General features: G+C 43.8%; 2 protein-coding genes and 1 long non-coding RNA gene across 3 annotated transcripts in view; all 3 read left to right on the top strand.

The window, feature by feature from the left end:
* The window catches only part of LOC115466395 (oocyte zinc finger protein XlCOF6-like), a 33694-nt gene extending 23712 nt beyond the window's left edge, over positions 1–9982 (top strand). The window contains exons 4-5 of the mRNA XM_030197593.1: positions 7341–7448; positions 7721–9982. Of these exons, the coding sequence (XP_030053453.1) occupies positions 7341–7448; positions 7721–9663 (2051 nt within the window). The 3' untranslated portion in view covers positions 9664–9982. The remainder of the gene's footprint in view (positions 1–7340; positions 7449–7720) is intronic.
* The window catches only part of LOC115464537 (zinc finger protein 845-like), a 924208-nt gene that overhangs the window by 399472 nt on the left and 506201 nt on the right, over positions 1–18535 (top strand). The gene's annotated exons all lie outside the window — the stretch shown is intronic.
* The window catches only part of LOC115466435, a 478102-nt gene that overhangs the window by 231147 nt on the left and 228420 nt on the right, over positions 1–18535 (top strand). The gene's annotated exons all lie outside the window — the stretch shown is intronic.

The following is an 18535-nucleotide window of genomic DNA, read 5'->3' as shown; positions in this document are numbered from 1 at the left end:
CTCTGCTTTGCTAAGCGTATACTGGCTATTGTGGGCTGGGCACAGGTTATATGTACATAGTTTGAAGTTAGTGTTCTCAGTCTCCCTCTGCTGGTAGGCGAGCATAACCCAAGCGTCTTGACCGGTCTGGAGGGTCTAGAGGAAAGAAAATTAGCAGGTAAGGCCTAATTTTACCATTTTACTTATATAATTCCGTCCGGTCGGACGATGGCTGCTGAAGCAGTTACGCTGCTCCCGTTGTGGTAAACGTAGATCAGCAGAGGGGCTCTGTAAGACGTGCTCTTTAGACGCTAGAGCTGGTACGAGCATGGCGAGCGATGATTCTTCCCGCTCAGTGGAGGTGGCAGCGGGCACCATTTTGGAAGCGCCACACGCCTCGACCCTCGCTGTTGCAGAGGAGTCTTGAGTGCAGGGGGACGCCTCGGTTAGAGGCTACCAGAGGAGTTCCCGTTTCTCCTGATTCGGTGACGGAGGGTCAGGGTGACTCTTTCTCCCCGGAGTTTGTGCTTTTAATGCATAAAGCTTTCATGCTGAAAAGAGCTCTGCTGCACGTGTCTGACACTGCGCTGCTACCTGGTTTCCCCCCGGGTGTTGATGGCCCGGGGCTGGCTGATTCCCCCGAGCGTTGGAAGGACGCAAAACACAGACTGGTAAATTCCCCGTCGGAGAGTGGCGCACTCCCCCCCCCGGTCGGGCGGTGTGGATTTTGAGGGTTCTGGCAGGGCCTCTTGGTCTGAAGAGCCAGAAGAAAGTGCCGGTTTGCCACTGGTTCTGGATGATCCCAATGCAGTGAGGATTTTCCACCGCGATAGTAACATAGTAGATGACGGCAGAAAAAGACCTGCACGGTCCATCCATTCTGCCCAACAAGACAAACTCATATGTGTATACCTTACCTTGATTTGTACCTGTCTTATTCAGGGCACAGACTGTACAAGTCTGCCCAGCAGTGTTTCCCGCCTCCCAACCACCAGTCCCGCCTCCCATCACTGGCTCTGGCACAGACCGTATAAGTCTGCCCTCCACTATCTTCGCCTCCCAACCACCAACCCCTCTTCCCCCCACCTGCTCCACCACCCAATTTTGGCTAAGCTTCTGAGGATCCATTCCTTCTGCACAGGATTCCTTTATGCATATCCCATGCATGTTTGAATTCCGGGATATGCATAAAGGAATCTTGTGCAGAAGGAATGGATGAGCTGCCAGCGCTCATTTCGGACGCCTTGCAGGCCCTCTCGATTGATGATCCTGCCAAGGGCGAGGCCTCCTCTGGTAATTATTATTATTATTTGTAGCATTTGTATCCCACATTTTCCCACCATTTTGCAGGCTCAATGTGGCTTACATTTGCCGTAATGGCGGTTGCCATTTCCGGGTAACAGAATTACAAATGGTATTGTGTTAAGGTGCATGCATTCATGGTAACATACATGGAACATAACATATATGGAACAAATCATGGTATACATATATATCATGTGCATACATACATGGTAAAGAAGAATACATTATGGTATTGCATGAAGGTTCCTGAATAATAAATTGGATTGTAGCATACATTAGGTCATCGACTATAGAGAGACCCTATTCGACATAAGGTTTAAAGTGGTAGTGCTTGATTATTAATAGCAAAGAGGTTAATCAGTCATGTGATAATTTTGTATAGATCATGTTTTGTGTTATTATTTAGTATTTAAGATGGATGTTTATGGTATGCCTTCTTGAAGAGATTTGTTTTCAGTAGCCTTCGGAAGATGGTTAGGTCTTGCGTTGTTTTTATGGCCTTCGGTAGTGCATTCCATAGCTGCATGCAGATGTATAAGAAACTGATCGCGTATCTGGACTTTTATTTTAGCCCTTTACAGTTAGGATACTGGAGATTGAGTAATGTGCGTGATGATCTTTTTGGGTTCTTAATAGGTAAGTCAATAAAGTCTGACATGTAGGTCGGGGCTTCCCCGTAGACGATTTTGTGGACCAGGGTGCAAACTTTGAACTCAATTCGTTCTTTTAATGGGAGCCAATGTAGTTTTTCTCTTAGGGGTTTGGCGCTTTCGTATTTCGCTTTCCCGAATATGAGTCTGGCTGCTGTGTTTTGAGTGGTTTGAAGCTTCTTAATGATTTGTTCTTTGCATCCGGCATAAATGGCATTGCAGTAGTCTAGATGACTTAGCACCATTGATTGTACTAATCCGAGGATAGCGAGTTCTGAGAAGCCTGCTCGAGCCTTTCCTGTGCATCACTCCATCCAAGAGCTTATTTCAGCTCAATGGTCTGAACCCGAAGGGCCTTTGAAAGTGGCCAGGGCTATGGGTCAGCTTTACCCTCTAAGTGAGGAGCACTTGGCCCCTTTGGGGATGCCTAAAGTGGACGCCTTGGTCACGGCAGTGACTAAGAGGACCACCCTCCCCGTAGAGGGAGGGGTTGCCCTGAAAGACATACAGGACTGGCGGCTTGAATCCGCATTGAAGCGGTCATTTGAAATCTCGGGCCTCGCCTTAAGGGCGTCGATATGCAGTTCCTATGCTGCCCGGGCCTGCCTTGCTTGGTTACAAGAGGCAGTGGAACAGCTCGCGGATGGTGTGGAATCCCTTGCTGAGGTTGCACTGTGGATGGAGTCGGCCCTGTCATTTTTGGCTGACGCCCTCTATGATTTGGTCAGAGCTTCGGCTAAACAGATGTCTGTGGCGGTTGCGGCCAGCTACCTTCTATGGCTACGGCATTGAGCAGCTGACATGGCCTCTAAGCGCAAGCTGGTGAAGCTTCCCTTTTGGGGACACCTGTTATTTGGAGAGCAGCTGGAGAAGATTGTGAAATACCTGGGGGACCCTAAACCCCAGAGCTTACCCGAGGATAGGCCAAGGCCTTCTTCCAGGGGTTCTGTGTGGCCCTCCTCTTCCAGACCTCGCTTCCGTGAAGCTCGCAGGTATCGCCCAGGGCGCTCTGCAGGGGTTTCTCAACGTGCCCGTTTTCAGCAGAGGAACTCCTTTTGCTTGGATAAGCGTTCCGCAGCGGCCGGTTCAAGGCCAGGAGTTCAGGGGCGGCCCCCTCAATGACGGGGCGCCGGCCCATTCCTCGATTCCTGCAGTAGGAGGACGTCTTTCCCTCTTTCTCGAGGAATGGACCAAGATTACCTCAGATCAGTGGGTCCTGGACCTGATCAGAGAAGGTTACCGATTGGAATTCAGCGCCCCGGTGAGAGACGTGTTTCTGGAGTCCCGATGTAGTACTGCCGTCAAACGGGCGGCGGTAGAGGAGACCTTACAGGTCTTGTTGCACCTTGGAGCGGTGATCCCTGTGCCTCCCGCCGAACGCAGCTGCGGTCGCTACTCCATTTACTTTGTGGTGCCTCGAAAAGGTGGGTCTTTCCGACCGATCCTTGACTTAAGGTCAGTCAACGAGGCTCTAAGAGTGCGACATTTTCGCATGGAAACCCTGCGCTCCGTCATTGCGGCGGTACAGCCAGGAGAATTCATCACGTCTCTGGACCTAAGAGAAGCTTACTTGCACATTCCTATTTGGCCCCCCGCATCAACGGTTTCTCCGGTTTGCGGTGTTGGGAAAACATTTCCAGTTTCGGACCTTGCCTTTTGGCCTCGCCACAGCTCCCCGCACCTTTTCCAAGGTTATGGTGGTATTAGCTGCTTTTCTCAGGCGACAGGGTATCCGGGTTCACCCGTACCTCAACAACTGGCTCATCAGAGTGGCTTCGGCAGACGAAAGTCGTCTGGCCGCAGCCAGAGTGGTCTCAGTACTGCAATCTTTGGGCTGGGTCGTCAATATACCCAAAGGTCACCTGACCCCCCTCTCAATCTCTCGAATATTTGGGGGTCTGGTTCGACACGGCCTCGGGGTTTGCCTTTCTACCCGACCAAAGGCGGTGCAAGCTTCAGAATCAGGTCCGTCTGCTCCTGCGGATGCCTCGCCCGCGAGCTTGGGACTTTGTCCAGCTGCTGGGGTTGATGACGGCCACTTTGGAGTTAGTGCCATGGGCAAGAGCTCACTAGAGACCTCTGCAGATTGCCCTGCTTCAACAATGGTCTCCAATGGCCCAGGATTATCAACGCAGACTCACGTGGCTCCCTGCGGCCCGGCTCAGTATGGAGTGGTGGTTCTCCGACAGCATGCTGCGGCGAGGAATGCCGCTGGCGCTTCCCTCTTGGTGCCTGGTGATAACAGATGCCAGCCTGGTCGGCTGGGGAGCACATTGCAAGGGAAGCTATGCCCAGGGCCTGTGGACACCTGTGGAGTCGGGATGGTCCATCAATCGCTTGGAACGGAGAGCGATATTCCAGGCTCTTCTGGCCTTTCACAAGACTCTGGAGGGGCTGCCTGTCAGAGTTCTGTCGGACAATACGACAGCTGTGGCCTACATAAATCGACAGGGCGGCACTCAGTGCAGAACACTGGCCACGGAGGCCGCTCAGATTTGCCACTGGGCCGAGCTACATCTGCAGCTTCTGCAGCAGCTCACATAGCAGGTCAGAGCAACGTGCAAGCCGATTTTCTAAGCAGGCATCAAATCGACCCAGCGGAGTGAGAACTGGCAGACAAAGTGTTTCTTCAGATCTGTGCCAAATGGGAAACGCCTGTAGCGGATCTAATGGCATCAAGCGCAAATGTCAAAGTCCCGTGCTTTTTCAGCAGACGGAGAGATCGTCGCTTTGCGGGGTTGGATGCCTTGGCTCAACCCTGGCCTCCGGGCCTCATGTATGTGTTCCCTCCTTGGCCCTTGATAGGGCGAGTCCTTCTGCGAATTCGGCTACATCAAGGAGTGGTGATTCTCATTGCCCCGGATTGGCCCAGGCGGCCGTGGTACGCGGACCTCCGGTGGAGGCCCCTCTTCCTTTGCCTCTGGTACCGAACCTGTTGATGCAGGGCCCGATGACCATGGAGGATCTCTGCCGCTTTGGTCTTACGGCATGGCTCTTGAGAGGGCGCAATTGAGAGACAAAGGCTATTCTAACAAAGGCATCTCCACTCTCTTGCAGGCCCGCAAGCGGTCCACTTCCGTTGCTTATGCTCGGGTCTGGCACCAGTTTGAGGTGTGGTGTGTTTCAAAGGCGATCACACCCATGAGGGCTACAGTGTCGCCAATACTGGAGTTTTTGCAGGATGGTTTACAAAAAGGCTTGGCCTACGATTCCCTGCCAGTGCAGGTGGCAGCATTGGCATGCTTTCAAGGAAAGGTCTCTGGCCTTTCCCTGGCCGCTCATCCAGACATTGCCCGATTTCTAAGAGGGGCGCTCGGCTTCGCCCGCCCATGCGGCTGCCGTGTCCAGCATGGATCCTGGGGCTGGTGTTGAAGGTGCTCCAGTGTTCACCCTTCGAGCCGCTGAGGCGAACTTCAGAGAAAGATGTGACTCTAAAGACAGTCTTTTTGGTGGCCATAACTTCGGTGAGACGTGTGTCTGAGCTCCAGGCTCTGTCCTGTCGAGACCCCTTTCTGCAATTCTCAGAGTCCGGAGTTACGGTGCGTACTGTGCCTTCCTTCCTGTCTAAGGTGGTTTCAGCGTTTCACCTAAACCAGCCCATTTATCTGCCCTCCTTTACTAGGGAGGAGTTTCCGGAATCTTTTGGGCAGTTACATCTTCTGGATGTTCTCAGGGCTCTCTTGCAGTATCTGCAAATGTGAAATGACTTCAGGACCTCTGATCACCTTTTTGTCTTGTTGTCAGGTCCTCGAAGAGGGTCTCCGGCGTCTAAGGCCACTGTAGCCCGTTGGCTCAAGGAAGTCATTTTTTCTGCGTATCTGCTGTCAGGGCGGTCTCCGCCTGATGCATTTAAAGCGCATTCCACGAGAGTGATTTTCTCTCTCTTCAGGAGATCTGTAGTGCGGCTACTTGGGCTTCTAAGCTCTCCTTTGTCTGGCATTACAGGCTGGATGTTGCAGCGAAGCGGGACACGCAGTTTGGAGCGCAAGTGCTTGCTCGGGGAGTGACAGATTCCCGCCCTAACTAGGGAGTGCTTTTGTACATCCCATCAGTTAATGGATTCATCTGCTGCTGATGACAAGGAAGGGAAAATTAGGTTCTTACCTTGGTAATTTTCTTTCCTTTAGTCACAGCAGATGAATCCATGATCCCTCTCTGTCTGACTTTGTTTTTTGTTCAGATCTTTCATGCAGATATATATCTCATTGGGAGAAGTTGGAAAACAGTTATCAGAATTTTTACATGATGTTCTACTACAGGAGGTTGAGATCGTCCCTCCTTTGATGCTCCTGTTCTGGGGCGATTGTTCGCTGTGAGGAAAGTTTATGTTATTATACGTTTATGGATCACTCTGATTTGGAAATCTAAAATACTGAAGGCAGTAGGGGCTAGCCGTCCAAGAGGCACTATGGTTTTTCAGTGTTCTGTATCTCCACCTGCTGGTAGGCGGATACAACCCATCAGTTAATGGATTCATCTGCTGTGACTAAAGGAAAGAAAATTACCAAGGTAAGAACCTAATTTTTCCTTCCACTGCACTAACCTCTAGGCTATTCCTCCACTAGCAACATTCCATCTAGAATCTCAAAGAGTAGCAACATTCCATGTTCCTTTCACTAACCTCTAGGCTTCTCCTCCACTAGCAACATTCCATCTAGAATCTCAGAGTAGCAACATTCCATGTTCCACTGCACTAACCAGTAGGCTACTCCTCCACTAGCAACATTTCGTGTAGAATCTCAAGAATAGCAACATTCCAATTAAAATCTCAGAGTAGCAACATTCCATGTTCCACTGCACAAACCACTAGGCTACTACTTCACTAGCAACATTCCATGTAGGATCTCAAATAGTAGCAACATTCCATGTTCCAATCCTGTGCTGCCATACAGATGTCTATTGTCCTTATCTCCCCCCCCCCCCCCCCCCCCATTCATAATTTGGACATTTCAGTTTGTAAAATGCATGTTAATGCCGGGTGTTTCCAGTACGTGGATGTCCATCTCACATGTAGTTTAGAACAGGCCTGTAGCCGCTTTACATCTTCTTACTTCAGCAAATTTGTCTGCCTTGCGTAATTTCCACTGTCTTGGCACTGGATATATTCTCAGGAGCTTGTCTGTTAGGTGTCCGCTCAGCACATCACCCCCTGCCAGGGTGCAGTTAAGACTGAGCTGGTGGGGAGGTGAAACATTTATTATCTGCACCAATCCTAAAATAACACTGTATAGAAGCCAACTATTGACATCACACAGATAGCAGCTGGCAGTCAGCAGCGATTATGATCATTCAGTGCTACTGAGTATATGTATTTATTTAAACATTGCAGTCAGCATTAAAAAAAAAATTACATTAACCACCAGATTTAAAAAATGATCCGATTGTAATTATGTTTTTCTGTAACAGGCTCCCCTAATATCAAACCTGAGATCTTAATCCGATTTAAGGAACAGGGACTTGAGAAGAGAAGAAATCTTCCCAATGTGAGCACTTGTGAAGAGCTGCAGGAAACAGGTGATGTAGCCTGGATTGAATGAATCCCAGGTCTCTAGCAGGGGTTTGCAGAGTTTTTAATTAGTGACTGTAATCGAAGTAAAAGGAATCACTGCGGACGATGAGATGCGCATAATGATGAGTTTCAACATAGTCTGTTTCCCCTTCCTGTAATGTGTCATATGGAATATTGGTCAAACAAATACCTTCTTTAAATAATCTTATGGTTACTTATATATGTTCTTTTCCATAGCTGTAAAATTAATAATCATATTCTCATTTTTGTCCAACAGATCATGGATTTAAGAATAACATTAAGAAAGTAAGAAAGTGGAATAGACAGCAGATGGAGGCATGGAAAGCCAAAGACCCCCCCAAAGTCTGTCCACCCAGGGTGAAAGAAATAGCCCAAAAAGGAGAAAAATCAAACATAGAAGAGAGAAATTCTAGCTACTGCCCAAAACTTGTACAAACTCAGGGACAGAAAGAAGGTGAGACACCTTTTAAAATTACTGATAGTCGGGAAAGTTTCACCACAGAATCACGTTTTGCTGAGCATCATATACCGAACCTCAGGACTGAGAGCCATTCTTCTAGCAGTAATTGCAAAACTAACACGATTGAGGACAGTGCCACTCAAAACAAAGTATTTAAATGTTCTGAATGTGATAAATGTTTCAGTTGGAAAAGTGACCTGCAAAGGCATGAAATGATCCACACTGGACAAAAACCATTTCAGTGTTCTGAATGCAAAAAACGTTTTAGCCTTAAAGGCAACCTACAGCAGCATAAATTGATTCACACAGATGAGAAACCATTTCAATGTTCTGTTTGTAACAGATGTTTCCGTCACAAAAGCAGCCTGCGACAGCATAAAATGGTTCACACAGGAAGCAAACCATTTAAATGTTTTGAATGTGATAAAAGGTTTCGTCGGAGAGCCCTTCTGAAACAGCATAAAATGGCTCACTGTGGAGAAAAACAATTTAAATGTTCTGAATGCAATAAATGTTTCAGTCAGAAAGGCAACCTGCAAGTACATAAAATGTCTCACATACAAAACAAATTATTTAAATGTGCCCAATGTAATAAATATTTCAGATGCAGAGAGATCTTGCAAAAGCATGAAGTGACCCACCTGACAGAGAAACCATTATCTGAAAGTGATAAATGTTTCAGTCAGAAGGCCCTTCTTCAACGGCATAAAATAACTGACACTGGAGAAAAACCATTTAAATGCTCTGAATGCAATAAATGTTTCAGTGGAAAAGGCAATCTGGAACTGCATAAAATGGCACACATACGAGATAAACCATTTAAATGTTCTCAATGTAATAAATGTTTCATTTGGAAAAGTGATCTGCAAAGGCATGAAATGATTCACACTGGACAAAAACCATTTCATTGTTCTGAATGTGATAAAAGTTTCAGTCTTAAAGGCAATCTGCGACAGCATAAATTGATTCACACAGGTGAGAAACCATTTCAGTGTTCTGTATGTGACAGATATTTCCGTCACAAACGTAGCCTGCAACTGCATAAAATGATTCACACAGGAAGTAAACCATTTAAGTGTTCTGAATGTGATAAACGTTTCAGTCGGAAAGCCCATCTGCAACTACATAAAATGTTGCACACTGGGGAAAAACCATTTAAATGTTCTGAATGCAATAAATGTTTTCGTCAGAAAGGCAATCTGCAATCACATAAAGTGGTTCACACACGAGATAAACCATTTAAATGTTCCCGATGTAATAAATATTTCAGGTGGAGACAGACCCTGAAAAAACATGAAGTGACCCACCTGATAGAGAAACCACTAATATGTTCTAAATGTGATAATCGTTTCAGTCGGAAGACCCTTCAGCAACGGCATAAAATAGCTCATGCTGGAGAAAAACTATTTAAATTTTCTGAATGCGATAAATGTTTCCGTCAGAAAGGCAATCTACAACTGCATAAAATGGCACACACACAAGATAAACCAGTTAAAAGTTCTCAGTGTGATCAACATTTCAGGCGGAAACAGAACCTACAAAAGCATGAAGTGACCCACATGACAGAAAAACCATTAATATGTTCTGATCGTGATAAATGTTTCAGTCAGGAAGCCCTACAACAGCATAAATTGACGCACAAGGGAGAGAAAGTATCTAAATATTCTGAAAGTGATAAATGTTTCAGTGAAAAAGACAAAATGCAACTGCGTAAAAAGACTCATGCAGGAAAGAAATAATTTTAATGTATTGAATGAGATAAATATTTCAGACAAAAAAGAGCAAATTACAAACAATCAAAAAAACAGTAGGTTATCACAACTGTAACAATAACCATTGATTTTGTTTTAAGGAAGAAATGCATCATAGCACATAAATGCCCAGCTTTAATCATAGGTCAAAAACTCCCCTTATTTAATAGCATCCAGTGTTAGTGTCCACCACAATATGCATATTTTTAAATTTTATATCTTCTTTTATCTTAAAATCTTTTTCAACAAAATAGTTCTCTATTCTGTCCAATTTTATAGTTCACTCATATAGTTCATTTTTTTTTTTGTTACATTTGTACCCCGTGCTTTCCCACTCATGGCAGGCTTACATGGGGCAATGGAGGGTTAAGTGACTTGCCCAGAGTCATAAGGAGCTGCCTGTGCCTGAAGTGGGAATCGAACTCAGTTCCTCTGTTCCCCAGGACCAAAGTCCACCACCCTAAGCACTAGGCCACTCCCGTTATCCAAAGTAAGCCTCAGAACAAAGCAGCATTTATCTTCATGGTCGGTCCCAACGGGGACTTCCATTTCACCAAGACGACTTCCTCCAGGGATGAATCAAGAACACTGCCACAGCAATGTTATGCTATTAACCTTCCATGTTCAAGACTTCTATTAGTAACCTCTTCAGCCCAACACAGGCTTACCGCTTGCTAAACAGGAAATACTGCTGGCCTGAAGCAGCTCGGCTGTACTTCCCACCCCTAGCTCACCATCATATCCGGTGCTGCAAAAATATATTTATTTTTGTAGCTCCAGAGTGTACCTGGCGGTAGTCGGTCAGTGTTGCAACTCTTGTTTACCTGGCACTCCACTCAGTCTCCAGCTCTTGTCAGCTTCATACAACGTTGCTTTTTCCTCATCTATATTTATTTATTTATTTTTATTTATTTATTTTGTCACATTTATACCCCACATTTTCCCACATGTTTGCAGGCTCAATGTGGCTCACATTAAACTGAGAAGGCAATCGCCAACCCGGTTATTAATCAATTACAATATATTGTGATAAACAGAGAGTGTAGAAGAACAATTTGAAAGGAAGGGAAAGGAAAAAGAGTCCAAAATAGTCCATTAATGTATTGCTTTGGAGGTCTTTAGGATTTATGTTGGATACTGGGAGTAGGCTTTCGTGAATAAGATGGTCTTGAGTAATTTCCTAAAGTTAAGATGATTTTGGGTAGTTTTGACAGCTTTTGGTAAAGCATTCCATAATTGGGTGCTGATAAAGGAAAAGGAAGTAGATTTATACTTGAGGCTGTTGCAGGTAGGATAATGGAGGTTTAGGAATGAACGGGATGTTCTTGATGTATTTCTAGAAGGAAGGTTGATTAGGTTATTCATGTATCCTGGCACTTCTCCATAAAGAATTTTGTGTACTAGGGTACAAATTTTGAAGTTAATTCTTTCCTTTATTGGGAGCCAGTGTAATTTTTCTTGAAGGGGCTTAGAGTTTTCAAATTTGGATTTACCAAAAATTAATCTGGCTGCGGTGTTTTGGGCAGTCTGAGTCTCTTAACAAGTTCTTTGCATCCAGCATATATTCCATTACAGTAGTCTAGGTGACTTAATACCGTTGATTGAACTAGGTGTCGAAAAACTTCTCTAGGAAAAAAAGGTTTTATCCACTTGAGTTTCCACAATGAGAAGAACATTTTCTTTGTTACGGAATTAATTTGGCTTCCAAGTGGTAGGTTGCGATCGATGATTACTCCAAGTATTTTTAGGCTTTCAGAGATAGGAAGGGTAAGGTCTGGAGTGATTAGAGATGAAGGTTTGAACCTATTATGTAAAGATGAAAGGACAAAGCAGTGTGTTTTCTCAGTATTCAGTTTGAACTGAAAGGATTAGCCCATTTGTTCATGGTGTGCAAGCCAAGATTGATTTCTTTGGAGATTTCAGCCAGGTTCTTTCTAAAGGGAATGTAGATTGTGACGTCATCGGCATAGATGAATGGGTTCAGGCCAAGCTTGGATAAGGATTTGGCCAAGGGAATCAACATTATATTGAAGAGTGTAGGGGATAGAGGGGAGCCTTGAGGAACTCCACAATCAGCTTTCCATGGCAGTGATAGGATTGAATTAGATTTTACTTGGTAGGTTCTGTAGGTAAGGAAACCTTTTATCCAACTAAGTACATTTCCTCCGATCCCGAAGTAATCAAGAAGGTTTAATAGAATGTCGTGATTAACCATGTCGAAAGCACTGGACATGTCAAATTGGAGTAGAAGGATGCTATTACCTATTGCTATTTCCATTTTGAAATTGGACAGGAGAGTAATGAGCATGGTTTCAGTGCTGTGAAGGGGCGAAAACCTGCTTGGTATCATAAAGAGCCCTATTCAGCATCCCTCCAAACCACTACCCCAAAGCACCTCTGCATTGTATCAAGTACTATATCCCACATGCTCTTAATACTTGGACATTCCTACCACATGTGTAGGAGCATAAATAACATAACAATGGCCATACTCAGATCACAAGTACCTGGCAGAATGCCAAATAGCAGCAGGATTCCATGCTACTGATCCCAGGGTAAGCAGTATCCTCCCCCATGTCTATCTCAGTAACAGACTATGGAACTTGTCCACACATTTTTAAAACCTATATACACTACCTGCTGGAACCACATCTTCTAGCAACGAAAGAAAAGCTACAAAAATGGTATGGTATTTGTGTTGCAAACCGTACGAGGAGAGACTTGCTGACCTGAACATGTATACCTTAGAGGAAAGGAGAAATGGGTGACATAATACAGATGTTCAAATATTTGAATGGTATTAATTAATCCGCAAATGAACCTTTTCTGGAGACGGGAAGGCGGTAGAACTAGAGGACATGAGGTTGAAGGAGGGCAGACTCAGGACTAAAGTCACCTCAACTTCGGAAAAACACTAAAAACTAACCTGTTTAAAAAGGCATACCCTACCAATCCAACTTAAATGCCTGATTTCTGCAACACAACAAAACTAAAGTACGTAATAGACATAACACAACTCTCCCGCTGTTTGATTCCCTAATGTGGCTGTGCCACATGAACTTTACCTACCACAACATCACTTTGTATTTGTTTTCACCGGTGTTGTCAAACACCTCTCCGGTACTATGTAAGCCACATTGAGCCTGCAAATAGGTGGGAAAATGTGGGATACAATGTAACAAATAAATAAACATCAGAACAGCATCGATCATACAGTTGTCGACTCTGAGCGATTACTCTGAAGTGTGTAGAGAGAGATAGGATTCTCATGTATTGAGCAATACAGTCAGAGACCAAGATAATATGGCATAAAGATACAGAAATATTTTCCATTGTATTGGAAGCCTCGGGCCTGATTTAAAAGAATGTTCAAGAACAGCTGGATAGGTTACGTCTTATAAATTCCAGAATGAAACTCTCTCTGGCATGATGCAAGCACTACAGAGAGCATTAGTAGAACATTCCAGAGAGTGAGATCACATTTCACATATCCTGGCTTAGGAGTGAAACTCATTGCTGTCATGGTATGTGCAAAACCCATGTGGAGACATCCCTCCCCCCTCGCAACGAAATGTGAGTCTAAGAACACTAGGTCAAAAGAAGTGAAAGATAAACAGCACCTTATTAAAGAAACATATTGAAAGAAATATAAAATCATTACCTGCAGAAGTCACTGTTAAGGATCAAAGATCATCAAAGGCGATGAGAGATTTAAAATATCAACTTGAAACCTGCTGCAGCAACAGAAGAAGACAATCTGGACAAGCCTTAGCGTTCATGACTTGTGTAATCACTGACAAAAACCCCCAACCTCCTATGTTTTAATTGCAAAAGTGCAGTAATTCAGCCAATGTGTATAAGTCGTTGAAAGTATTTTTTGACTTTTTCTTTTTTATACTTTTTCCACTTCTATTCACAATACTCTATCAGCATCCCAGTATTATACTGTTTGTGGCATTTACATACAGTCTCTTATCTGCATAATCTGGACATTCTCCGGACCCCGACAGGTTCCCAGTTCGCCTGAGCTTTGTCAAGGGATCTGGGTTGATGCAGATTTGTGTCCTTCCTACCCCCCTCCTCATTGAGACCCTGGCACAAATGAGATAAGGCAGGATCCTGCTTTTCCAGGAATAAAGGTGGGGGGCTCAAGAACTTATTTGCGGATGATGTTTTGTTATACTTGTCGGAGCCCCAGCAATCCCTCTCCATATTATTGAATCATTTTTGTAGCTTTACTAGAGAGGTGTGGTAGCCGTGTTAGTCCACTTTTAAAGGTAATCAATAGAAATAAAACAAAATAAAACATGGAAAAGAAAATAAGATGATACCTTTTTTATTGGACATAACTTAACACATTTCTTGATTAGCTTTCGAAGGTTGCCCTTGTTCGTCAAATCGGAAATAAGCAAATGTTGGTAGATGACAGTATATATAAGTGAAACATCAAAGCATGTCGGTGACAGTCTAACAGGATGGGGGTGGACAGGTGAGAGAGAAATCTGTGGATAAATCTCTTGTCTGTCCCCTTCTCCTCTACTGCTAATTCCAGACTCCGTTCCTTTTATGTCGCTGCACCTCACGCCTGGAATAGACTTCCCGAGCCTGTACGTCTAGCCCCATCTTTGGCCGTTTTCAAATCCAGGCTAAAAGCTGAATTGATTTGCTCCATTTTCTGTACAAAGGAAGAAGAAGATTATGTTCTTATGTATTTTCAAAGATGCTATAAGTCAGCAGGGCCTTCATATACGATCTAGATCTATTACACTCAGAGTTCTGCCATTGTCTTGCTCATAATTATAAGACTGCTGTTTGACCTGCAGTGGTTATTCATTATATTTACTCTAGTAAGTTTGTATTTGGCCAATATTAACCCTTGCTACAATTAAATATTTCTTCCCTAATAATACTAGTTTTTAGCTATGTTTACACAATCACAGTGTGACTAATGATTAGCTCTGTAATAATGATATATTAGTTGATTGCAGTCATATGTACTCAAATTTATTGATTCTTAATTGAATTCTCGTGTTTCCAAGTTTCACTGTGCCCCAGAGGGGTAATTGTAGGATAGTTAGGCTCCTTGGGTGGGTTATGGTAAAGGGGAATTCCAACGCCGCATTTCATTTAGCATATATTTATGTATCCACATGCTGACTCTTGCTATGGCCTTGTCCCTCACTGTGTCAGACCACCCATGTCACCTCAGGTATATTCATCCCCTCACAGGACTGTAGGAGCCCTCTGGAACGGATGGCCACATACTAGAAGTCACATGTGCTGCCCCCCCCCCCCAGGGGCCCGGCAAGAGGGGAATGTAGAAAAATGCTGTCACTTGCTTTCAGTGAAATACAGGCCAAGGGCTCAGGCTTAGAGAGAGCTAAGAGCTAGGCCTCTAAAAATCATAAGACATTTCACTGTAATGAAAGCTGAATGAGGTAATTTAGAGCAGACAGAGGGAGGGGGAATCTGCTCTATAAACAATAGCTGGACTGGCACTAGCAAGAAGACATGGGCAAGGATGTTTTGGCTAAAAGCAGATAGTAGTGGGTCAAATGCAAGTAGGGCAAGAACATCCGGGGGGGGGGGGGGGTGAAGGGAACTTGGAAGCATGTAAGAATCAATGTTATCAACTGATAATATGAACCTGGGAACATGTAGAATCAGTGCAATCTAAGATGTTGACTTTTAGAAAGTACTGGCTGATAAGATGCAAAGATGGCCAGTGAGAAAGTGAGTGTCCATAGGAATGAATGGTACAAGAAATGTATAAAAAGGCAGTCTGCTAGGAGACTGCACCTGCTGTGTGTCGCGAAGCGCTGTTCCAGATATGAATGCCTAATTGCCTGTATTGCCTTTGGTAAGATGTTAATAAACTATGTTCCTTTATCCACTGAATCCCAGGTGTCCTTCTGATTATGGAGCTTGTTAGTACTCAGACTGTAAAACAGTCTGAGAAGATACGAGGTCAGAGTAATTAATCATTTAGTGGGAACACGCAATTATTTACAAAGCCCACCTCTTTAACACTGCTTTTGACTCCTAACCACTACTCACTTGCCCTGTACCCTTTTATCCCCACCTCTCTTTAATTCCCTTACCTCTTAGTTGTTCTGTGTGTTTGTCCTATTTAGATTGTAAGCTCTTTGAGCAGGGATTGTCTTTTCGTGTATGATGTACAGTGCTGCATATGCCTTCTAGCGCTATAGAAGTGATAAGTAGTAGTAGACAGGGAGATATGCATGGAGACAGGAGGGTGACAAAGTAGTACATTTTTATGGTTTATAATGGGCTAGAAAACCCAGATCTTTGTTAAGTCCTTAAGTGCTTATTTCCGATCTGACGAAGAAGGGCAACCTTTGAAAGCTAATCAAGAAATGTATTAAGTTATGTCCAATAAAAAAGGTATCTTATTTTCTTTTCCATGTTTTATTTTGTTTTATTTCTATTGTAGCTTTACTGATATGTTGAATACTGGGGAGGACTTGAGCAAGTGATGGAGAGGGGATTTTCATGTGCAGTGGGCCTCTGACCACTTGAAATATCTACGGATCTATATCCCCAGACACCTGTCCACAGGGGCGAAAACCGTGGATGCAACTGCAATTATTACATGTCCTAAAAGAGGAGGGGGTGTATTGAGATTACCTGATATTTTGACCTATAATGTAGCTTGTTTAATGAGGATTGGGTAGAAATTGGGTCTATGAGACAAGAACTATCTGTGATTATGTGGTCAAAGGCCAGATTGTTAAACCATATCAGTGGAGTTGAATGGGTAGATGTGAAGCGTCAGTTTGTGCTTTCCAAAAATACTAGGACTAGGGGGCATTCGATGAAGCTACAAAGTAGTAAATTTAAAACGAATCAGAGAAAATGTTTCTTCACTCAACGTGTAATTAAACTCTGGAATTCATTGTCGGAGAATGTGGTAAAGGCGGTTAGCTTAGCAGAGTTTTAAAAAGGTTTGGATGGCTTCCTAAAGGAAAAGTCCATAGACCATTATTAAATGGACTTGAGGAGGATCCACTATTTCTAGGATAAGCAGTATAAAATGTTTTGTACTTTTTTGGGATCTTGCCAGGTATTTGTGACAGCAACTGTTGGAAACAGGATGCTGGGCTTGATGGACCTTTGGTCTGTCCCGGTATGGCAATACTTATGTACTTATATAGATTATCTTATGTGCTCCAGGACAGATGTAAGGGGCTTCCTTCAGCCATATTACAACATCCTTTGATTCAGCCAGTGAGATGGGCCTGGATGGTGAGTCGAACTCTGTGGTGCCAGTTCACTGCTTTCTCTAGCTGCCTTTACGAGATACTGGAGATTTTAGACTAGGGATGCAAGGAGATGGGGTTTGCTGCACAGAAAAGGCAGGGAATTAAACACTTCAAAGGGGAATGGGATCTTTACAGCTTCTTTCCTTTGAATATTACAATGCAATTTTGGCTTGTGAGATAATGGTTATTACAGTCATATGCAAATGACACACTATGTAAAACCTCTATTCACACAACTATTCTGAAACTGGAAAATAGGTCCTTTTTGACCAGTTCTGGGCTCAGGAAGGGATTGCTAAGGGCCATATAGGGTGATGATATATAGTATATATGCAGAAAAATTTGAAAGACCCCTTTCAATGTACGATTTGCAAATGGTCCAAGATACTACATAGGAATATACAGCAGGGGATTTTTTTTTGGAGGGAGTATGGAGTAGGAAGGATTTGGTACATAAGTGTTGCCATACTGGGACAGACCAAAGGCCCATCAAGCCCAGGATCCTGTTTCCAACAGTGGCCAATCCAGATCACAAATACCTGGCAAATTCCCCAAAAAGTACAAAACTTTTTATACTGCTTATCCCAGAAATAGTTGATTTTCCCCAAGTCCAATTTAATAATGGTCTATGGACTTTTCCTTTAGGAAGCCATCTAAACGTTTTTTTTAACCTCTGCTAAGCTAACCGCCTTTACCACATGCTCAGTTGTGAGAACTGCACTATAAATTCATACACTAGTCATATATGCTTCTTAAATGGGCAAGCAAAATAAGAAAGAATGTTTGGGATCAGTGTGTAAAATGTGAAACCCAGCTGGGAACATATGTTTATTTGTTACATTTATATCCCACATTTTCCCAACATTTGCAGGCTCAATGTAGCTTACAAAGTACCGAGAGGCGTTTGCCATTTCGGTTGATAACAAATACAAGATTGTGTTGTGCTCAAATGAGGTAGAAGTGAATCAAGCGTCATGGGGTCGAGGGGTAGAGGATAGTAAATTGTCCACTACGATCATTGATTATGTTGTGTTACTGGGTGTGGGGATTTATGTTGGATTGGTGGGATAAGCTTTTTTGAAGAGGTGGGTTTTTAATGATTTGAAGTTTAGGTGGTCATGTATTGTTTTCACTGCATACGGGAGTCCATTCCATAGTTGTGCGCTTATGTAGGAGAAGCTAGATGCATAGGATGTTTTGTATTTTAGCCTTTTGCAGTTTGGGTAATGTAGGTTTAGGTATGATCGTGCTGATCCGAGTCTGTTTCTAGTTGGTAGATCTATGAGGTCTGTCATGTATCCTGGAACTACGCCGTAGATGATTTTGTGGACCAATGTGCAGATTTTGAAGATGATCCGTTCTTTGATTGGGAACCAGTGCAGCTTTTCTCGTAGGGGTTTAGCGCTTTCGAATCATGTTTTACCATATATCAGTCTGGCTGCTGTGTTTTGGGCGGTCTGGAGTTTTTTTTGTGAGTTGTTCTTTACATCCCGCATAGATTCCGTTGCAGTAATCTGCATGGCTTAGGACCATTGATTGTATTAGTTTACGAAAGGTATCCCTCGGGAAGAAAGGTT

This window comes from Microcaecilia unicolor, chromosome 3 (assembly GCF_901765095.1).
Source record: "Microcaecilia unicolor chromosome 3, aMicUni1.1, whole genome shotgun sequence".
Taxonomy (NCBI): domain Eukaryota; kingdom Metazoa; phylum Chordata; class Amphibia; order Gymnophiona; family Siphonopidae; genus Microcaecilia; species Microcaecilia unicolor.
This window is presented reverse-complemented; position numbering and strand designations above follow the sequence as displayed.